The sequence below is a fragment of the Alosa alosa genome, chromosome 9, assembly GCF_017589495.1.
Source record: "Alosa alosa isolate M-15738 ecotype Scorff River chromosome 9, AALO_Geno_1.1, whole genome shotgun sequence".
NCBI lineage: Eukaryota > Metazoa > Chordata > Actinopteri > Clupeiformes > Clupeidae > Alosa > Alosa alosa.
In genome coordinates, this window is record NC_063197.1 from 8,245,830 (window position 1) to 8,268,886 (window position 23,057).

A 23,057-nucleotide genomic window follows, 5' to 3' on the forward strand; every position below is an offset into this window, starting at 1 on the left:
CTCAGTGTAAATCATAAAAAGACGCGCGTGGTATGGAGCGTAGAGTGACTGCCCTCTGGGTGACAGGTGACAGAGACCATCAGGGGCGGCTGACTGAGACGCTTCTGAGATGCCATGTGACTCTCTCTATCTCTCTAGCCACTCTCAAGGGCATAGCGCCGCCGTGGCCTCAGCCCAGCCAGCGCAGCACGTGGAGCGTCAGTGATCCATCATGATCCCGTGCAAACACACACACACACTCACTCACAGATTTGCACAAACACTGATAAACACACTTTTTAACACATTTACACACACACACACACACACACTCTCACACACACACACACACAGCTCATCTGTGGCAGTGGTCTCTGTGTGCAGTGCGGAGCGTGTTGGCGCTGTGCTGGCGCAGCGGCGTGGCGCCAGAGTGTCATGTTGTGACAGCGCGTGCCACACTTGCTGGGCAGCCAGCGGAGAGACGAGCGGCCGGCGTGCGAGGCGTGGGGAGCTGGCTGTGTCGGGCACAGCGTGCGCCGCCGCTTCCTGGGGGCGGCGAGGTGGACTGATATGTCCAGCGTCACTGGGCGCAGTCCAGCTACAGCGTGAGATGAAGCCGACGACCACAACACAGCCGCGCTTTCACGACATTCACAGGACGGAAACACAACGCTGACTGGCCGCCTGCTGCCCTGGAGTCCTTCTCCACACTGCTAGTCAGTCAAATACACACTGGGAACAAGCTGCTGTCTGTGTGTGTGCATGAGGATATCGGTTTGTTTGAAGTTCACTATTACACCAAACATGCCCATTTAAAAATAATTCCCCCTGCATATTCTCATCAATACTGAAGTATATGTTGGTTAATGTGCCTCTTTACACCACAGTTTTATTATTTATTTTTTATTTTTTTTTTATAGAAGAAGCAATTAGCTTACTTTTCAGTAAAATATATATATATATATATATATATATATATATATATATATATATATATAAATATAATGTATGTATGTATGTATATATATATATATATATATATATATATATGATTGAAAAGAGGGATAATTTGTTTAAAATCAATTTATTTGAACTGATAATGATGAAACATGAAAATAAAGATAATTCACTAATTTTCCCAATGTAGTCAGATTCATACTGTAGAGAATATAAGTACTGTATATATACTCTTTTGATCCCGTGAGGGAAATTTGGTCTCTGTGTTTATCCCAATCCGTGAATTAGTGAAACACACTCAGCACACAGTGAACACACAGTGAGGTGGCACACAGTGAGGTGAAGCACACAGTGTTCATTTGAAAACAGATTCTTTGGGCCTTCTGTAAAAAGCACCGACAGACGAGGAGACCTCGTGGACTGATGAATCCGAGGAGACTGCCGTGGAGCAGCCAGATGAAACTACACGCCAGAGGACAAACCGAATCCACTTCTGAACAATCACAGTGTACGCTTAATGCAGCCGAACATACAAACACACAGACACGCATCATGCATACGCACGCGGACATTCACACACACACACACACACACACACACACACACACACACACACACACACACACACACACACACACACACACACACACCAAAACCATGTTCGCCTCTATCTGGGCCACTGCTCCTCTCCTCTCCAGACAAGAGTGCAGCTTGGCGGCCCACTGACTGTCATCTAAGCTCCATTAGCGGCAGCACAGAGTGTAGCGCTCTCAACACAAACAACAGCAAGCACAGAGAGTAGCGCTCTCAGCACAAACAACAACAAGCGCAGAGTGTAGCGGTCTCAACACAAACAACAGCAAGCGCAGAGAGTAGCGGTCTCAACACAAACAACAGCAAGCGCAGAGTGTAGCGGTCTCAACACAAACAACAGCAAGCGTCGCCGCAATGCCAGCATGACAGCGCTAATGGAGCTGGAACCGTGGAGACTGCCAATGACCTTAGCGGCATGTGGAGTCACATGTCCCAAGGAAAAAACGGGTATGACCGCTGCCCCAGGGGGTCATGGTGTGTGTTTATGTGTGTGTGTGTGTGGGCACAACGCTACAGTCGGCCCATGTGTCCTGATGCAGCCTGTACTGTAGCGCGTAACGAGTCAGAGATGATTCGCGGGTGCATGGGAAAACACAGCCAATTTGCATCATTTCGGGAGGAGAAGCCATCAATATTTCATGTAGAATAGTGTATGTTGCCATCTCCCCCTGCTCAGATCAAACAGACTCAGCTATAAAAGCTTTTTAACTTCAAAATTTACATTTAATTTTTAAAGCCTCCTTCTCTCTCTCTCTCACAAATCACAATGTAAACCACTGAAAGGTCATTGCTAGGGCTGAGGTGATTTTCTAAATCCTCTATGTCTGGGGATGACTGCCCTAAAAAACTGCCCTCCATGAGCTTCACCAAAGGCATTCAGTCAAATCTGAAGGGTGCCATTTCACTTGAGCCCCATGTCCTAACCACAGACTGTATAAAATAACTCAAATATAGCTATACCTTTTCAGGACAGATTGCTTTGCCTTTCATGACGATGCTAAATGCTTGTCTGGTATTTATAGCTTTTGGGTGGGCTATTGCTGGTGGCATGACAACAGAGCAATTAATCAACTCAAAAAAATTACATTAATGTAGCTTGCTATATTTCTGTCATAACCTTTTTTTATTTGTATTTTTTTTTTTAAAGTGCATGGCTTTCCCATACAAAATTGCACAGCCATTGTCAACCATTACAGTTAGATGGTTGACTACTAATTGAATTTATTTACAAACTGAATTTTAAAATGTCAATAAATAACACAACTAATGACTGCTCTAGTGAATGATGTGACCCATATATTCATTACCAAAGATTGAGATGCTTTCACACACCAGTGTTTTGACTGTCAGTCCACTGTTGCAATCCCTGACATGCTCTGGTTAAGGTCTTCCAAAATCAATAGCCTATAAAAATACTGCCGTCACAGCAAGCCACCAAATTGACCCAGAGTGCACAGAGATATTTTACCAGCACAGAGACAAACTGGAGCAGGATAAACACATCACCCTGGGGTTGCCTCTGCCTTGCTTTTGAAGCCCCCACAAAAGCAGCATTTGGTGAATTTTTTAATGCAATGCTGACTTCTGCCTCTGTGTGTACAGTGTGTGTACAGTATGTGTGTGTGTGTATGTGTGTGTGTGTGTGTGTGTATCTGCGTGCGTGTGTCTGTAATTGTGTGTGCATGTACGCTTTTGGAATCGCTTGAGAACAAAGGCCATGGGCATTATTTCCTCTATTCTATAAAACTACAGTATATTCAGCCAATCACAAGGAATGATTTAGTCCAATATCACACTAGCCTCTACACAAACGACACTTGCAAAGAGTATATCATGAGCAGGTCTGGAGATTCCATGCAAAAGGCACCCAGTGCATTGAAGAGCGGAGTGGGGGCACATTAACCCAGCATCAAAGCCCCCTCTAGCTCGGGAAGTGGCCTGTTAACAGAGCGCCTGAAAGGCACTGCACACAAAGCTGACGACCGATGATTCACAACGCGCTCCGCGCGGCACAAAGCAGCTTTTTCCTCCCAATTGAGTTCAGCCGTTCAAGGGTCCCAGAAAACACGCCCTGAAGTTGCAGGACATCACTTTAAAATTCAAATGCACTCTTGAAATGTGGTGGCTCAAAAATTCACATAACATACACACAGATGCTTTAAAAAAAAAATAAAAGCATACCACAGTATAGACATGTCGTGCAATAAATGCATCGACAATAAAGGGAAGTGGCCAGGACTGCATAAGCCCTTCGAGGGGACTTTCAAACTAAACACTGAGCTTGCCAGAAAACTGTGGAGCTGGTTAGCATGGTCCAGTGAACAAGTAGGAGAAATTAAAAAAATGAGGCACTCAATTTAACAAGGCTATCTCATAATAGACGGCTGAGCCCACAGACTTCGATGTGTTTAGCCATTCCTAACACTAAGTGAACGGCGAGGTTTCGAAGTTGGGTTATGACAGCAGATTGTTCTGCTGTCGTAAAAAGCACTTAGTGTCAATAGAGAGAGGGACAAGGGAAGTCACTTATTAGAGCGGGCAACTCATCTCTCTTGACGCCTTGTTTTGAGTCCTGTGTCCTTACATAACCCTCTCTTTTGTCTCACGACGTTCTCTCCCTAATTAGGTCCGCAAACGTTGTCACTACATTTTCCGCAGCAGTGTGTCAGCTCCATGGAATTTCCAGGTCTTGAGAGGGGTCAAAGGGCCCCTCTATAGATTCAGAGTTTCAAACTTCAAAACAGTCGTTAGCGCTCATGTCTGGCAGGCGCACATTCCTTCAGCTGAATCGGCCTTTTGTGAGTTGATCACACTGAAGGGCTGCTCACTTGCTGCACAGGACTTGTATGTGACGAGGGAAAAGGACACGGACAAATTAACACATGCATTGTCATCAATGAGGGCTTTTTAAGGTCACAGAATACGTCCTAAGGAAATTTTCAGAGCAATTATAAGCTTATACACACATATACAGTATATACAATATAATGATTAATTTGTAATTTTGTTTTGTATATTCATCATGCACGTCAACTTGTGTGTGTGTGTGTGTGTGTGTGTGTGTGTGTGTGTGTGTGTGTGTGTGTGTGTGTGTGTGTGTGTATATATATATATATAAATATATATACACACATTTTTATATGGATTTAACAGAATCAGTTACACTTTTACCTTACGGAGTTACTGAGTCACTCATAATTATCTGCTAAGCGCAATATCAAAACACACGCTCCACAGTAAAACCAGGCAGTGAAAATCACACACTGAGGAGAAAAGCCAGGTGGATGCTACCCCCACGAGCCGAAGACTAATATTAAAAGTAGGGGCGTTTACAGTATGTGCCTCATGACTGTCAACACCGCCACGTGAGGAGGGTGGTCGTGTAATAAGAGGTCGCGGCTGAGAACTCGCCTTTACCCCTGGCACTGGTGTGCGGGCCCCGGCGATGGCTCTTGACGAGCACTGTGTTTTGACACTCATCTGGGCCTCCTTGTTAACTCTCCCCAAACCGACGTGATACGCTCGGACAGCCGAGCGCAGCACATTAGCCTTGGCGGGGGCCGTGGAAGGCGAGTGATTGCTAGCGAGCGAGCGAGCGAGCGAGGGAGGGTAGGCAAGCGCAGCAGCATTAATTTGGGGTGGCTGAGCCGTCTCCTTTTTAGCGTCCTCCTCAAGTGCAGTGACATGGAGCTCCGCAGGCTGGCAGCCCCGTCAAAATATTGAAGTCTTATCTCGGCACACTCTCACTTAAAATATACACAAGAGGGGCCTGAGAAATCTGTTTGCTTGTTGCTCGCGCTGTTAGTGACTACTCTGAATTGGATATGGCCGGAAGTCTCACTCAGTCTCGCTGAGCATCCCTCTTGACTTGGTTTGCCACATAGTGATGAGGAGTTAATGTCGACCGTCAACAAACAGTCAACCACAACAATCATGCTCACGATGAGCACTGGGAACAGCAGACGCATGGCGGAAGCTGGCATGTAATCACATAGAAATCAATTAAGGGCCTGCCTCTCTCCATCTGATGAGTGACGGCTTGGCTGACAAGGCGGCACTTGACTGAAGAGCTGCCTCAATTGTCTTGCTCACAAATCACTCGGGGTAATGGTGCCTCTGTTGTCTAAGTCAGGCAAAATGGAGGGTTTTAAACAAACAGATGTGACATTGAATACACATGAAAATTTGTAAGTCAAACTCAATCAACAATGACACAAGACACACACACACACACACACACACACACACACACACACACACACACACACTCACACACAATCACATACTGTACATATATAGCTCACACATGCAAATGTAAAGATAAATATTTTATCTATATATTGCATTATTTCTGAATATACATACATACATACATACATTATTACATACATTGCACATATGTAGTATGTGTATTTAATTTAAATTTTAACTATCGAGATCTGTAATATTTGTATTCATTTTATTATAAAGAAGGATAAATACATATACATGACTAGATTTGTACATTATTCAAAATACATTATTCTTAGCCCCCCAAAAAAAAGATAAAAGAAAAAAAGAGACATAACAGGGAGGACGGGGAAAACCTCAATAAAAACGGCACAATACAGTCAAGCCGCACACTTTTAGGGAGGGCCGAGGAAACACACACACACATACGCACACACACGCACACGCACACACACGCACACACACACTTGACTCAATATTACAAAACTGTGAGATAATTCCGCCACACAGAGCTGAGCGGAAAGTTGGTAATCTGTGTCAACTCACAAAATTGTCTCTCCAATGGATTCAGGGGGAGGAAGCAAATGGGACTTATATAATGATCACATTTCATTACCTCCTGTTATGCCATGGAGAATACCAACTAAAGCAAACAAAATTGTTTTGATGTCTCTGAACCAATGTGGGGCCGCTGCAGTGGCAGCAGAAAAAGAGCGAGAGAGAGAGAAGAGAGAGAGAGAGAGAGAGAGAGAGAGAGAGAGAGAAAGAGAGAGAGAGAAAGAGAGAGAGAGAGAGAGAGAGAGAGAGAGAGAGAGAGAGTCATGCTGTGCTGATCCAACTTTTTTAAAGGCTGATGCACAAAACAAACTCGGCTCCAGCCTCAGTGGGAAACCCCGAGGATATGAACACATTTTTTTCAAAATTAAAAGAAAAATTAAATGTTGGGTCCCCACACCGAGGTGGGGGCAGTCATCTGGGGAAGACCCCCCTGGGTCTCAGTCCCCCCGTTAGCAGAGGTAGATGGCTGCTACAAGTGGCCTATCGATTGTGGAGGGCTGCCCTGGTAATTGAGTGCGCCCAGAGAGCTGTAAATTGAGGGCGCTCGTTACTCTTTGCTTATACGAGCAGAAGATTACAGCATGAGCAGCTGTGCCAGCGATAGCATTGATGAAACCTGGCGTATTACACAAGCCCTGCTTCATCTCAGAACATAATGCAGCCCGAAAAAAGAGAAAGAAAGAAAAGATGGCAAGAGCAGCTGGATGGATAAAAAAGGGTCAACAAGAGTTAATCAGGCAGAATCAGCATCAGCTGGACTGTGTGTGTGTGTGTGTGTGTGTGTGTGTGTGTGTGTGTGTGTGTGTGTGTGTGTGTGTGTGTGTGTGTGTGTGTGTCCGCTAATAGGAAGGTGTGTGTGTGCATGTGTGTTTTTATTTGTTTGTGTTTGCATTCATGCTTGTGGCCTGGTAAAAGTGTACAAACAAACACACGGCAAGAGATAAACCCAATTTTTTTTTGGCCAGAGCCACCATCATCATTAACAGCGTGCAGAATCACAGAGTGCAGCCTGTGCGTGCTGCATTCACTCAGGATGCCGCTGTGGAAATTTAGCGGAAGCTAAAAGGGCTGGCTAATCTCTGCACTGTCACCATGTCATCTAGGAAGATTTTTTAGCAACACAAGGGTGGGGGGAGGGTGGGGGTGTTACATGTGTGATATGCCTGACACTTGAACCTGCCAGTGGCTGCTGATCCTGAATTTTATAGTTACTTACAGGACCATTTGGAGCGAGCAGCATGAAAAAAGGAAATTGTTAAAAACAGACAAAAAAAAAAACAACACTGAAAACATAAAACAGGGATTATGTACTCAGCGGGCGGGCGGGTGGGAATATGGGGGTAGGAGCGACAAGATAAGAGCCGAGTGGCTGTTCTTGGGTTTGGTTTGACCTTTACAGGGATAGCTGCTCGACTGAGACGCTCACCTACTGACAACAGTGTGTTCGCCTCCTCCTAGCAGTTCAGGTGAGTATAAATTTTTTAAGTCGTCCTGACAAAAGCTTTCAGAGTCCTCTTTCTGACTTGTAACACTCGCAAGGTATTTTTACAAAGATCTGCACTTATTCTATATTTTATTTAGGAATGATTTACCTGCCTCTTCCATGAAAATGGGGATGGCATGATGAGGGGTACAAGCCTGGTAATGTCTTTGAACGATTTTGTGTGTGTGTGTGTGTGTGTGTGTTTATGTCTGGGTGTGTGTCTGTTTGTGTGCGTATGTGTGTAGTTTTGCTATATTTTTGATGTCACATCCAAAAACTCCATTCCAACAAAAACTGAAAAAAAAAAAAAAAAAAAACCCAATCCCTCAGAGTGGCGTATCACTGGCCTGGTATCCATTTGCACTTTTGTGAGGTCAGTGAGCAAGCTGTGTGTATGAAAACAGTGCTGCTCGAACACACTGATACTAACCCCCCTGACATTTCCCTGCTTCCTTCACATTACCAGCTCTCCCTTATGACTTTATGTTTAGGCAACGTGTGCACACACACACACACACACACACACACACACACACACACACACACACACACACACACACACACACACACACACACACAGGCAGAGGCACACAGGTTCAAACACACACACACGCACATGATTCATGCACATGCTGCACACACATACAGGCACAGACACACAGGCACATGCACGCACATGCTGCGCACACCCACAGAAACACACTCACACAGGGCAGCCATTTCAGAGCCTCCGTCTAGGGGATTTTAGAGGGGCAAGACAAAAGGTCCTGTATGGACAGTATTGTCCAAGACCTCCAGCTCCCCTATATCCATGCCCCCCCTCTAGCAGTGACAAGAGCCCAAATGACACAAATCTCACTTTTTCCAGCCGAGGTGGTGGCTGAGGGTGTGAACCGGGACTTTCTCAACTCCCGGCACAACGGCGCAAAGAGAAGATGCGTTGGGGCATTTTATTTATTTATCTATTCTTTGTTGAAACATTCATCTGAACAGCAAGATGCTGCAGAGGCTTTTTTTTTTTTTTTTGTCTTTCTACACCTGAGCATCACCAGCCCCGCAAACGTGAGAAACTGTGTGAAATGCACGGAGCACACATCAACTTTGTTTTTGTCCTAAGGTGTGTGTGTGGGTGTGTGTGTGGAGCACGGTCAGTCCTGAAGTGCAACCAGCACCTTTCCTTTCAGCACAAGGACAAGCATCAGATTCTCTCTTCACAACCCATCTGGCTCACAGAGCCAGCGCCACACAATGACTCTCTCAGCCCTGATCCCAGCGGAAGGTGGGTGCTCATCTGTCTGGCCCACGCCACCCGTGCGATGGAGGGTGTGATTTTTTCCTTTTCTTTTAAAGACACTGGCCTACATTCCTTGTATGTCAGACTATTTAGTGAAGTGCCCTGGGCTTCGACTAGTAGATGGTGCTCTTAACTTCATTTCATATCTATTAATGATATGGGTCACTTTATTTTTAATCGCATCACACTTTCCAAAAATGAGATATGGCGGTTGGGACACCCGTGAAGTTTAATTCAACATCTAATTGAATTTGTTTTGGCTGGGAGAATAGGGACCTCTGTTCCTCTGTGTCCACTGGGGGCAGAGCATAGCAGACTGAGTGCCAAGGGATACAGGGGAGCACTTCTCAGGTAGTGGCTTACTACACCCTGCATTCCTGTGTCTTGTTTCCCCTGGTCACAGCTTAACTGAGGTCAGTGTCACACAATTATTGTCAGTGTGCATACTGATGCAACTCAGCCATACTCACCTTACATTCTATATTCCAATGCACCAAACACGACATGTCACGGCGCATTTAAGACAAAATAAGACAATAAGATGCCATTTTACCATCTTCTGCAGTCAGACTTTATCTTTGTCTGAGGCCTCATCATGTGTCTTTATGAGTGGGAACTCATGGGCAAGACTGGCCAGATTCAAAGTTCAATTCGATTCAATTTATTTCTATAGTGCCATTAGCAATTAGGCTATCTCAGCTTTACAGAGCCAATGTCCCTACAGTAAGCACAATAATATGGTTAAACTCCCTTTTAAAGTTATATGTTTTTGGGCTTTTCAGTATTTATTTGACAGGGCAGTGATTGAAGAGAACACAGGAAATAAGTAAGAGAGAGAGATGGGGTTTGGACTCCGATGGAACACCGATGCTTCCATGGCACTACAGCTCCCCAAGATAAACTCCCTTTTTACTGTAGGTTGGAAAAGGGCCTAGTGGCTGGTTTACCTGCTGACTGCGGGGCTTGTATGGGGAGCTGCTCTCCAGGTCTGCCAGTATGCTGGTCAGGGAGTCGATCTCAGCATCTAGACTGGAGCGCCTCTCCTCCAGGGTCTTCTCTGGGCCCTTCACACACACACACACACACACACACACACACACACACACACACACACACACACACACAAACACACACAACACACACACACACACACACACACACACACACAAGCATCCAAAGAGACACACACGTACAAACATTAACAGTCATTTCGAAATCCTGTAATTATCAAAGCACCCCGATCCATAATTCACAAGCAGAGCTTTTCCAAGTCTATTCCAGCTGCTAAATTGTTGCAAAAGTGCTCATCCTTGCGTGGAATTGGATGTTTCTGAGACTGTGAAGGCATTTTTTTCTTATTTAGCTTTATTTTTACTTTCATACCTTGGGTTTTTTCCCTGTCTAGCACACTCTAGCCTAGATGTACTAAGCCAGGAATGGGACAGCACCTGAGACATATCCTTAAATTGGCAACACCAAAATCATACAGTATGTAAGGGATAATGTATAGAACACCGGTCATTATCGGGACAGGGCGAACCGGACCCTGACGCGCAGCGGAGGGGTCTTGTTCCGCCTTGAAGGGACACGATAATGACCGGCATTCTATACATTATCCCGCTTATTACACGGCTACTTCCTAAAACTAAACAATAAACTCCCCACGATATGACTCTTTAGCCTACATAACCTATAGCCTATTTGTTACCATTTCATCGTGGCTTTTGCTGAGGAACAAATAGTTCGCAACAACACACGCTGAACTTGAATAACCAAACATTCTTTAGAACACAGCTGATCAACTGTCTGCTTTCACTTTTGAATGAAGTTCCAGTACTTGCGGAGTGAAAGACGTGAATTAGAAGCACAAAACCCATTTTGACTTGAAAGCGGTCTGTTATACTTAGCAACGGTCTGTTATCGAGAAATATCAGACCACCGAACGTTGGGAAGGTCCATTCAAGTGAATGGAGCATTCTTCAGCATTATGAAGAGCCGTGTAATAATGCAACATGTTTCCGTTTTTCAAGCTGACTTTGGGTAACCTTGTGCGTCACATCACAACACTAAGAATTGTGGGTAAAGTCTGCATAAATGCTGATTTACGGAAAGGGCACACAAAGGATGCGAGCAACTCCTTGTGCACTTCACAATTTCAAAATGGGACAGCCATAAGCCCTCACACATTTACCAACAAAAAGTCTGTGGGTCCATGATAGACACTGAGATTCTGCCTATCTCTCTTTTGACTTCTTTCTCTTTCTGGTTCGTTGGATTCATATCTTATCTCAGCACTACTTCATAATAAGCTTACTATACAAAGTCATATCTATAACATCATAAATTAAATAAGCAAAGAACAAGAACAACCTTTCATTTCAAACGTTCAAAACAGCTCAATGTTTTTGATAGAAAAAGCAAGCTTGTTCCTAGTTAAAAGGGACATTCCCAACTTTCCGACACTACATTTCAACTTGGAGCGACAACAGGCATCTTTATCTCTAATCGGGTAAATTTGATCAAGAACAAATTGAAAAAGGAGGCCTATTTGTTCTGTGCTAAACCACAGAACCGTTATTCACACTGAAACCAGTAGGAAATGAAGAGACTGATGAGTCAAATTGGACACATGATAGACCCTGAGGGCATCCCAAGCCAATGAAAAAAGAAAATTCCTCCCTCTTGTCTTCCAGGTATGTACAGCAGACGCTGAACCGATAATAATGGGACAATTATCCATGAGAGGTCAAAACAACCCCTGCCAAGAATCTCATTTTATGCTAGAGCACAACACTGTCTGTGTGGAAGACTGTGCTGACAACACATCACATAAGGAAGTAGAGCCAGCGTCAGTCAGTCAGTTTGGTCTGTTTAAGAGACAGGATTTTTCATGCCACTTTTCGGAGTCTATCTATTTCAACAAAGAAAATGTTAACAAATGTCAGACACATACTGCAGACTGTACACTTCAGAGCAACTGATCTCAGATCTTCAGTGTGCATCTGGCCTCCTCAACTCTAGCTCTTTTCAATTTTCTGTGTGTTGCTACCTACTGTTAAAAAATAACAGGAAGCAGTTAATCTAGTGTTTATTATAACAACATAAACATGTGGCTGGCTTCTCTCTGAACAAAACAGGATAAACACTATCAAACGCATGCTTACAACATTCAATTTCATGCACCAAAAAACAGCTTTAAGATTATAATCCTTCTGGACCTACGAATCTTTGTTCTTGTATTCAAAAATGGGAATTGGTATTGCACTCAACATTACATAAAAGGCCTGCACATCTCATAACGTTATTTAACTCAACATAACTGCCACCAGGGTGAGGCTGGCATTGCCTACTGTGTATGTGTGTGTGTGTGTGTGCGTGCGTGCTTGCGCACATGTATATATGAGTGTGTGTGTGTGTGTGTGTATGTGCGTGCTTGTACACCTGTACATATGAGTGTGTGTGTGTGTGTGTGTGTGTGTGCGTGCGTGCGCATATGTATATATGAGTGTGTGTGCATGTGCGTCTGTACAGTATGTGTGTGTGTGTGTGTGTTTGTGTGTATGTGTGTATGTGTGCATGTGTGTATGTATGAGTGTGTGTGTGTGTGTGTATGTGTGTGTGTGTGTGTGTGTGTGTGTGTGTGTGTGTGTGTGTATGTGTGTGTGTGTGTGTGTGTGTGTGTGTGTGTGTGTGCATGTGTGTATATATGAGTGTGTGTGTGTGTGTGTGTGTGTGTAAGGTGGGCCGAGTAGACCCTCCTGTGGAGTCAGATGGGAAGGCATTAGGTCCAGAGTGAAGGTGCAAAGAGCTGCCGCACCAGTCCCACAACTCGTTCATCATCAAAGGTGACATAACAACTCCTTTTCATCTAACTTGAATCTCGGGTCCCTTGAAGGACAAGCTTCCCATGCGTTTTACTGTGAGCACTTTTTTATCAGTCAGGAGTGAAGGAGCCATCTTCAAAGTCTCCCATCAGCCAGCCAGTCATCACATGCTTTTAGCTGTTTTGTGTGAGATGACAGTAGGATGGCAGGAATATTTTTATAAATATTACAGCGGTGTGTGACACTCTGCAAACACACACACACAAACACACACACACACACACACACACACACACACACACACACACACACAACCACAAACACAAAAACAACACAAACACAGAGTGCCTGGCATAGAAAACTTAGTTATCCGCAGAAAGTTAGCCACTAAAACCTTCTATCCAGTTCACGAAGAAGTTCAGAACAAAATGCAAAAGAGAACAAAAACACACTATTCTCAGCACTTCCTGCAGAAAGTTTCTTTTTCTCAATCCTCCACCTCCCACACCTCTAAAAAAGGGAGAGAGAGAAAGAGAAAGAGAGAAAGAGAGAGAGGGAGAGATGAAGATAAGCAACCTGAAATAATTAGACATACAGTAGGAAGCCCTGCGCTCTTCTCCCCAAAGTTCCAGGGAATTTCTCTCCGCGGTGATAACGTGTATTTTTAGGCTGCTGAACACTGATGCTACTGAAGCATTTGAGCTGTGAGCTGCGAGTCAGACATCCTGGGATAGCCTGTGGGCCTTGACACACACACACACACGCCAGATCAGTGACTGCTTCTCATTCTAATGTTATGTGTTTGGATTACCTGTCACAAACCATTACGGCCAGAGCCTGCTTCAGTCTGGGGCCGTGCTGCTGCTGCTGCTGTTTTCAGTATCTCAGGCAATCAGGGCTGAGCAGTTAGGGGCATAGAGCTTAGCGCTAATGGCAAGTCTCCGACCAGCTAAAGCAAACACGAGCTCAGATACCTTAAGAGCCATAACAAAAGCAGCTGGGCATAAATATAGCAGCATGTTCATTCGGCGGCTGTCTTTTCATTTGCTTTCCTGCCTCTCTTCTCTCAGTTCTTTTTCTTTTTTTGAGCGTGGTTTCTTTCTTCGCTCAGTGGAGCTTTAACCGGGCGACGCAATAGAAAGATTGTACAACTGAAATATTCAGGAACTCCAAGCAACATGCGCTCTCTCTCTTTGCAATTTAAAGGCTCTTTTCCCACAGCACATTATGCAGGCTCAGGCAGAATTGACACAAATGTTGTTTCATGTCTCCTTAATCCAGTGCGCACTGATTCACCGCTGATGATAATGCAAGCGCTGGTGTGACATACGTGGTGGAGGGAGGCGACCATCTCTGACCTGACGTTCCTATGGTTACCAAAACAGGTCATGAACTACTGTTCTATCACACACAGCTCAATAAAGAACTTGCTGCACTGTGAGCAATTTAAATGGCAGGGCAGCAAGACCTCTGAGTGGAACACGCATTACCAGCGCGTGAGCAGCCCTTCAAGATAACGCTGGGTCTCAACCTTGCCTGCCTAAGACATAATTAAGATGTTGGAGGTTTTGAAAGGAATTAGTTTCATTCCCGGGGTGGTTTAAAAGAGAGAGGGGGCAAGAGAAAGAGAGAAGGAGAGAGAGAGAGAGAGAGAAAGAGCAGAAAAAAGAAAAGTCAGTTCAATAGCAGGGTTATAAAGGGAAAGGAACTGCAAACTAATGAAGCACTTCCATTTCTTATGTAAGTACCGATTCAAACGCTGTCCGCAAAGCTTCGCCTGCAGAGCGAGGAGACTCGTGGAGATGCTGAGTTTGTTTTAATCTCCTACCACAGGGGTAAAAAAAAAAAAGACAAGCGAGAGAGAGAGAGAAAGTGAGAGAGAGAGAGTGAGAGAGAGAGAGGGAGGGAGAGAGAGAGGGAGAGAGAGAGGTGGGAGGGAGGGAGGGAGTGAGGGGCAAACACAGAGGCTGCTGGGCAGCAGATTAGGGCACTACATCGGTCTATGATATTTGCATGTCTTCCTACAAGTTGCTGTGGCCTTTTCAATTACAGGAAACAGAAGAATTTAGGTTAGGTATCATTTGATTATTCATGTCTGCTCGCTCGGGCACCCTGCCCTCTCTTCCTCTTGTTAGTTCTGCATAAGCGCAGAAATTATTTAACATCCTCCTCTTTTTCGTTCATGAAAGATGTAGAGTATCGGAATAAGTGAGGGGAGACGGAACATTGACTTAACAATGCTGTTGGGCGCCAAGACAAAATGAAGAGGAAAAAAATGGGAACCAGGCAGATCTAGAGTTCTGTCTCTCTTATGGCGGATGGGGAGTTGGAGAGGAATATCTGTGGGGGAAAAGGGTACAAGGAGAAGGAGGAGGAGGAGAAGAGACTGTACGGGTTGCCCCCAGAACCCCCCTACTCCCACCCACCCGACCGGATACGTCCCGTCGGCTGTAGGGCCCGTTTGAAGAGGCGCTGTAAATTGTGCTGAATGTGAACAATAACGTGACCGGCCCTAATGCACTCGCCGCACACACACTCACTCTCACACACACACACACACACACACACACACACACACACACACACACACACACACACACATCCGCACGTACCCCCTACCTCTCATATTTCCCTAGCGTCTATGGCTGTGCAAATCCGTAGCCAAGAGTAGAGACACAGTACGACCTCCTCGGCGGAGGAACTTAGTTTAATTTTAATCAGACCAGAGAGGCAGCAGCGGCTTTAGGTGGAGTCCTTGCAGCTAGATCAACAAACACGCTGATCCCCTCGGGCCAGGCTTCCTCCCCTGGCCGCCTATACGTCCGTGGGAAAGGACTCTCGCTCCAAATGTTTCAGAGCAACAGTACATGCCTCTAGTCACATACCGGGGCCTATAGCTCTCTACTGTGCATGTGGCTGCTTTTGGATCACAATGAGAGCAGCGCAGTGCTAACGTTAACAAACTCACAAACAGCTAGAAAAAGCTATAGTAACAAACAATAGACATGTGGTTGATCACCAAACAACAACTGACAGACATTTTATATATATATATATATATATATATATATATATATATATATAAAACCATACTTCCTTGCAATAGCTGGGGTGGCTTATGCCTCAACACAGTCATAGCCACAACACAATAGTGCTAATAAACAACACACATCTGATAAACACTATCGTTGATAACTAAAGGACTTGTCCAACCACACCCCACCCAAACCTCGTCCAATCGTCCTCCCTCCCGATGTTGTTTTGGTGTCAGAATCTGGGGCGGTAACCTGAGCTGGACATAATTAGTCACCCCAATGAAACCTCAGCAGTGAGAAGGGAGCTGGACGCCGGGAGCTGTTACTCAACCAGCCGATTACAAGCGAATCAGCTGCTAAGCCGCTCAACAATGCGCAGGCAGAAGGCCGACTCTCTCCAACGTACCTGACCAGCATGCTCTTTTCAATGTGCCGCGTGTGTCAGCTCAGCAAAAGTGCACCTCAACATATCATCCTTCAAAGTATGTGTGTGTTCGGAAATAAAATCTGCTATTTATGTAAAAAATAAATCACTGGGGAGGTATGTATAGAGGGCAGCAAGTGTGTGTGGGGGGAAAGTCTGGCTGTGGGCGGTGAAGAGGAAGGGTCAGCACAGCACTGGGGAATGCTGAAAGCGACAGTTTCCCTGCGGAGCAAATGTCACGCCGCATGCCAGAGGACATGGCACAGGCATGCCAATAGGGGTCAGTCTTCCCTGAGACCACACCACCGCACTGCCAAGGCCAAATTTGCCCACGGAGAACACACGTGACACTCAGAGTACACAAGTCTGTAGGAGGCCCAGGCAGGGGCAGGCTGGAAATGTGTGTGTGTGTGTGTGTGGGGAGGGGTGCAGAGGAGTAGGACTAGAAAGACCTACTGTATCCAATCTTGTTTGGAAAATACTCAACATTATCCGGGTGTCATGGAGGGGGTGTGTGTGTGTGTGGGGGGGTTGACTGGTTCCTCTGGGTTTATAGTGGGGTTAGTGGGAAGTGCTGGGATGGGGGGATGGTTGACGCAGATCTCACCTGAAATCCCAGTGGGGAGCCATCCATGGGGGGCGGGGGAGGGTAGGAGGAGGGGGATGGGAGTCCGCTGGCATCAGCCACAGGTGGAGGCGGAGGGGGGTAGTCACCTGCAACACAAAACACGAGAGGGATTAGCATACAAACACCAACACTCTGTGTGTGTGTGTGTGTGTGTGGGTGGGTGTGTGCCTTACACGTAGAGGATCATCTACACGCAGCACTAAAGCGGCAAATGCAGAAGACACCTGATTCAGACTAGTACAGCAGAGTGTGCTTTGGATTGGGTTGAATTAAAAAGCGTAAATGCAACGCACAAAACACTCTCCAGAAGGCAAATCCACCCATACATGGCATTACAACTCCAAAAGGGAAAAAAATAATCTGTTGCTTTTTCATGATTAATCATTTTTCTCGTATTGGGCATACGTGCTTGAGCACAAACAGATTGTACAGCAAACACAATATGCTTACATGTATATACACCTGTTTCTATGTTCTGCCTTTGTGTGTTCATGTGAATGTCATCCTCTCTCTGTGTGTGTGTGTGTGTGTGTGTGTGTGTGTGTCTGTGGGCGGAGAGGGCTGGACTTATATCTAGCGAGCATATTGTCCTGAACAGATTACCAAACATAATTGAAACAATTTGCTTAACTATGAGCTCCTAAGCTGTGGTAAGCAGGTGTTTCCACCGATTGGAAATGTAAGTTGCGCGTTCGAGGCGGGTAAGACGGGGGTATTTGTCCGGCCAAGAGAGCGGCAACCAGCCAAGTTTACAGTTCTAAAGTCCATGCTAATCTGGGGATTGGGTCTGACTGCATGTTTCGTGGAGAATGAGGAGCATCGCTTGCCAAATTAGATTCCGATTTGGCTTCACTCCGTGTGCGACTTTGGATTGAATCATTTGACCATGTACTTCTAAATACCATACCAGACATGAGCTTTGCAAATTAAAGGCTTTTTTCCCCTTTTTTAAACAAGACGTAACGGGAATTTGCTGCCATGTTAATACTTTGATGAAGGCTGCTCAAAAATTCCATTTGCTACCTCCCTTCCCCCCTTTCCAAACCCTCTCCCACCAACCCCCCCCTTTTCTGGCATGTAAGCATCGAGAGGGAGAGAGAAAGAGAGCCCGAAATAAAAAGAGAGGGAGAGCGAGAGAGATGGCGGGAGAGCAAGTCTGGGGGGGCACTTTTATCTGTTTTCATTAGAATCTAATTGATGTCATCAATGCGGCTTTAGGCTTTATCTGAGTCTGCTGACCAAATTAATTAAGGGTGGCTTTTGTGAAAGGCGTGGAGCGGCAGTGTGGAGCAGAGAGGCTGTGGCTGTGTCTAGGACTGAGGCCATCCTTAAAAATATTTTTGTTTGCAGTAACAGCCAAAAAAAAATAAAAATGGGTCGGTAGGTAGGTCAATATTTTTTTTTTTCAAGATTCAAAGTAAAGGTGGTCATGGTGATTACGTAGGGAATGAATTTACACAAATGTGCATATCGTGGCGTAACTGACTGGGTCTTCAACCCGTGCCTTTAGGGCGCACCATTGCAAACCTCATTCTGATGCAGGTTATATAGACCAGCCTTTCTCAAACTTCTTTGACCTGAGGCCCGGTCATGGCAGACTTTTTGGGTCATAGGGCTCATCTACATGTACCCAGAAAGAAGGCTACAATAGCTCTTGGCCCACGTTATATTGAAATTTGACTATGCAATACTCAATGCTATACAGTGTATTATACAGTCTCTGCTCTGTTTCTAAGGAAGTTCCAAAAAAAACAACGTCGTTCTATTAAGTTTAAGTTAAATAAATAAATAGCCTTCCAACAGGTTGAAGCGGAGCTTTGATACCAACGTTATCGATTAGTTTCAGTTTCTCTCGGCGCCAGGAGACGCCAGATTGAATGAATGCTCATACCACCACTTAATTGTAGGGCTCCATGTTTAATGACATCGATAGCAGAAACGTTTGTTTTCTTTTTTTTTCGTCGATCCAGCGGTTTCTTGATCAACTGCGCAGCAAATTATCAGATGAAGCACCGGGCCTAATTTCCTCCACGACTCCAGCGGACCAGCAGTCTCCATGTTGCGGACCCATATTTTGAGAAATGCTGAATAGACCACAACCAATTTCAATACTCCGACACGGTCACCGTTAGACTAGGGGAGCAGGGATGAGAAAAGATCTGGCCACAGTTCTTCCAGAACCGTGCCAAGTAAAAGCGTTATCAGTTTGTGTGAATGAAGCTAAGCGTAGGCCATAGTGTGACATCGCGTAAAACCAATGGTGTAGAGATGACGCCACAGTTTTTTTTTAAGTGAGCCACGTTTGCATGTAGGCAATTTATATTCACAATACTTGGCCCTACTAAAAGAAATATTATTTTATTGCATTTGTATTGGTTGTTTAGAGTAAAAAACAAAAACAATCGGTCGGTATTAGCATAAGTTTTACAACCGGCAAGTCGGTCGGACTAAAAGGGGAAAAAAATAAATATTTGGGTCGGTTCTAAATTGACAGGGTCGGTCGGGTTACGGCAAACGAAAATATTTTTAAGGATGGCCTGAGGCTGGGGCACATGGGCTGGGATGGGAATACGAGGCCACTTCTCTGAGTGCAGCGGGTGAGGCAGCACATGAAATCTGCCCTACGGGGATCCTGATGGCGCCGTGTGAACGCTTTACGTAATGACCTTGTGACCTTGACACCAAACTTCTCAGCCCTGGCCTCTAAAGCGAGCTGAGCGCAAGAAAGATTAACAAAAAAAAAAACAATATCCATCTGTCAAGACTCTTAATTTCCTTTCTTTGTCTCTCTCTCCTTCCTTCCCTCCCTCCCTGTGCACTTCTGTCTTTCTCTTCCTGTTCTCCTGCTCCTCTCTCTCTCCCACCCAACCCCACCCCCCATAATACAAGCCACTTGTAAGTTGTGGCTTGACACAAAATTAATACATTAAGTTCCATGTACGTCTCTCTCGAACATCAGAGTTGTTTGGGATTTCTTATTTCAGGACACATGAAAGCGGTAAATGTTTCAGCGAGGGCATGGTTTATTAAAGGGGACGACTTACAGCAGGATGTGGAGCAGAGCATGGCACAGGCACGGGCACACAGAGAGGGGATGGGGGCATGGAGGGCATGGGGCGGCGGTGGGGCATATCAATATATATATATATATATATATATATATATATATATATATATATATATAGAGAGAGAGAGAGAGAGAGAGAGAGATATTGGGAGAGAAATATCTCTAAATATTTGTGAAGTGACCTTGGGTGACATAAAAGGCTAAAATATTTTTTAGCTCCTCGCCTTTCAGAAAAGCCACCCCCACAATTTGGTCAGTATTTTATAAAATAAAATGTATTATTATTATCTCTCTCCTCCTGTACAGGCTGTACCACAGAGACACAGTAGGAATAAACAGGTCTCTGGTGCTGGAGATCCCAGTTCACAGGCTACAGTACACCATGTCACCTGCTACTGCTGCTGGTACAACTCAGTCTTCTTATCATCAGGGCATGACCAAGGACAAGTCATCAGAGCACAATGGTTTCTTACTGAAAATGCAACTCAACTGTTTATTTTTTGTTTCTGTGTTTGCTTTTCAATGATAAACATATTTCCAGGTGCTGGAACAGAAGGCGTTGGGCCTGGCATACAGCACAAGGATGACACATCTGAGGAAACATTTATTCTCAATTGAACTGGAGAGAGTTTGAGATAAACACATATGCTAAATGAATATGTGTGAATAAATGCAAATAGGGCTGTGGACATAGAGCGTGCAAACAAATCAAATGCCTCCTGCTTTTCCCTGGCTTGGCTGACTTCCTCTTTTGGGTGTTGGCATGAAATATGACATGAATGAGACTGTATGTTCTTTTGGTGCTCTGCTTACTGTATACTGCAGGACCCAAGCCACACACAGATAAAGAAACGTTATGAGACTGAGAGAAGTACCTGAGATGGAGGCTGGAGCTGGTGATACATGGGGAAACGTTTTGACAAATGTTCCCGGGCAATCACATGATAGATTGTTCTGACTGGACGATCGCCTCAATGATAAAGCTCTCCAGACAAAAATTTGTTGCCCAATGTCAATGGGAAAGTGCCAAAACAACATCACTCAGCAACACTGCTGGCAATACTGCTGAAAAAGTTGCTCTGTGCATCATCACCAAGGAGACGGACAGACTCTGATAAAGAGATTCTGCAGAACTTGATTTTATTAACTGTCCACAGGAGATTAAACAGTGCAACTCCAAACTTTACTGTACTGTGTGCGTCCCTTTTTGCGCAATGCTTGACCTTAGAGACCATGTCAGTGTTCAAATGCATAGCGTGTCTATGGGACAACTTCACATGGAAGCTGATTCAGGAATGTACTGCATTAGATCATAAGAGCTTGGGAAGTTCAACACTGATCAACACGTGCGCTTACTCTGTTAAGGGACATGAAGAAACTATGAAACCTTCTACTGTACATGCATGTCAGCTAAAAGGAACAAAGAGCAATTCCTCCTCTCACATACAGACATAGGCACACACAAGTGTGTGTGTGTGTGTGTGTGTGTGTGTGTGTGTGTGTTCGCGCACACGGGTCCTGCAGTAGGGCCAAACAAATGACAACAACACCATCACTGATGCTCATTTACAGGGTATCTGCACATTTTCAAGTGCAAATTTCAAACTTTTAAGAACTTTTCAAGACATCTAAATGGAAAAAATAAGACTATACCACAGCAAAAAAGATAAATATGACAAGTTAAAACAACTACTGCTGCTGAGTGTCTCACATTGAACGTGTGAAATCTGATTTCTCCTGAAAGGCCTGCACTTGAAAAGTGACATAGCAACAGGAGATTAAAAGAAATAATCAATGCCATTTTCTGCTTATTATTGTCACAATCACACAACCCATATCAACCAATAAGCCAATTATTTTTCCCCACTTCCAATCAACATCTTCAACACCAAAGCTTCCTCAAGCCCAATCTTGCCGACCAAAGGTGTAATGCTTTTGCTGTTTGTGTGTGTGTTTGTATGTGTGTGTGTGTGTGGATACGGGTATCTGGTTGATATATGGTGACAAGCTTCCAAGTTAAAACTTTCCATGATATTTAGATCAGTCTTAGGCTTAGTTTCAGCTTTCTGTAGCAGCACACTGCCATCCAGCAGCTCACCATTCAGCAACAGTATTGCTCCATAGCAACGCAGTTAGCCGAGTTCAAAGCACTTCCGGAGAGAACACATATTATGGGCTTTTGCAAAGTTCAAAGTCTCAATTATCATTTTCAGCACATGCTGCCCATTTGTACATTTTGCAGTTTGCAAAAGTTTGCTTTGCTTAGGCATTATGATATGTACTGATGCACATTGATTATTTAAAAAGGGTATGAATAATTTTGGACATGCCATTTTTCATAAAAATTTTAAAAAAAGATAAAAACGATTATCTTTTTGATTCCATCACATTGGAATCTTCTACCACATTGTCTTACAACCTTTTGGCATGGGCAGTGTCATTTTCAGTCAGAACAAACATATTGGTCAAGAGAAAATCAACATTGCATCAATATTTGTCAGGGGTATGAATAATTTTGTTCCTAACTGTATGTACTTAATGTAATGATTGCTTGACTATATTGATTTTTCTTGTGTAAACCTTTTCAAACAAATATTGGCGAAATATTAAGTGTTAAACCTTAAACATAATGATAATGTTGTTTATCAGGGGTTACATCCTCACATATTGAGCAGTATATTAAATTCTTCTCCATTATGTTCTACCCTTGAGGTTAGAACTGACAGTGAGGTATTGTATTAATTCATCAAATTCTAAATAGTTCTCCAAAGTGTTTTTTTTTTTTTTTTTTTTTTTTTTCAGATCGAAGTTAAACTGAACTGAACTTGGATATCACGTGACCCATGTATGGAGTTGCACAAGCATTGAGGGAGCTCCTGACATAAAATCTATTGGTCTTATTGGTTTAAGTATTCTAAATGTCAACGGCGCACAACCAGTTGACTTTAACTACTTCCTCCTCATCACAAAAGAAGAAATCAACA

General features: G+C 44.4%; 1 protein-coding gene across 5 annotated transcripts in view; it reads right to left on the reverse strand.

Annotated features, from left to right (window-relative positions):
• Nucleotides 1-23,057, reverse strand: part of LOC125300311 (LIM domain containing preferred translocation partner in lipoma) — a 198,350-nt gene that overhangs the window by 78,498 nt on the left and 96,795 nt on the right. For all 5 annotated transcript variants that reach the window (XM_048252088.1, XM_048252090.1, XM_048252089.1 and 2 more), the window contains 2 exons: nt 16,986-17,092; nt 10,043-10,165 (listed from right to left, as the gene is read on the reverse strand). In XM_048252088.1, the coding sequence (XP_048108045.1) occupies nt 10,043-10,165; nt 16,986-17,092 (230 nt within the window). The remainder of the gene's footprint in view (nt 1-10,042; nt 10,166-16,985; nt 17,093-23,057) is intronic.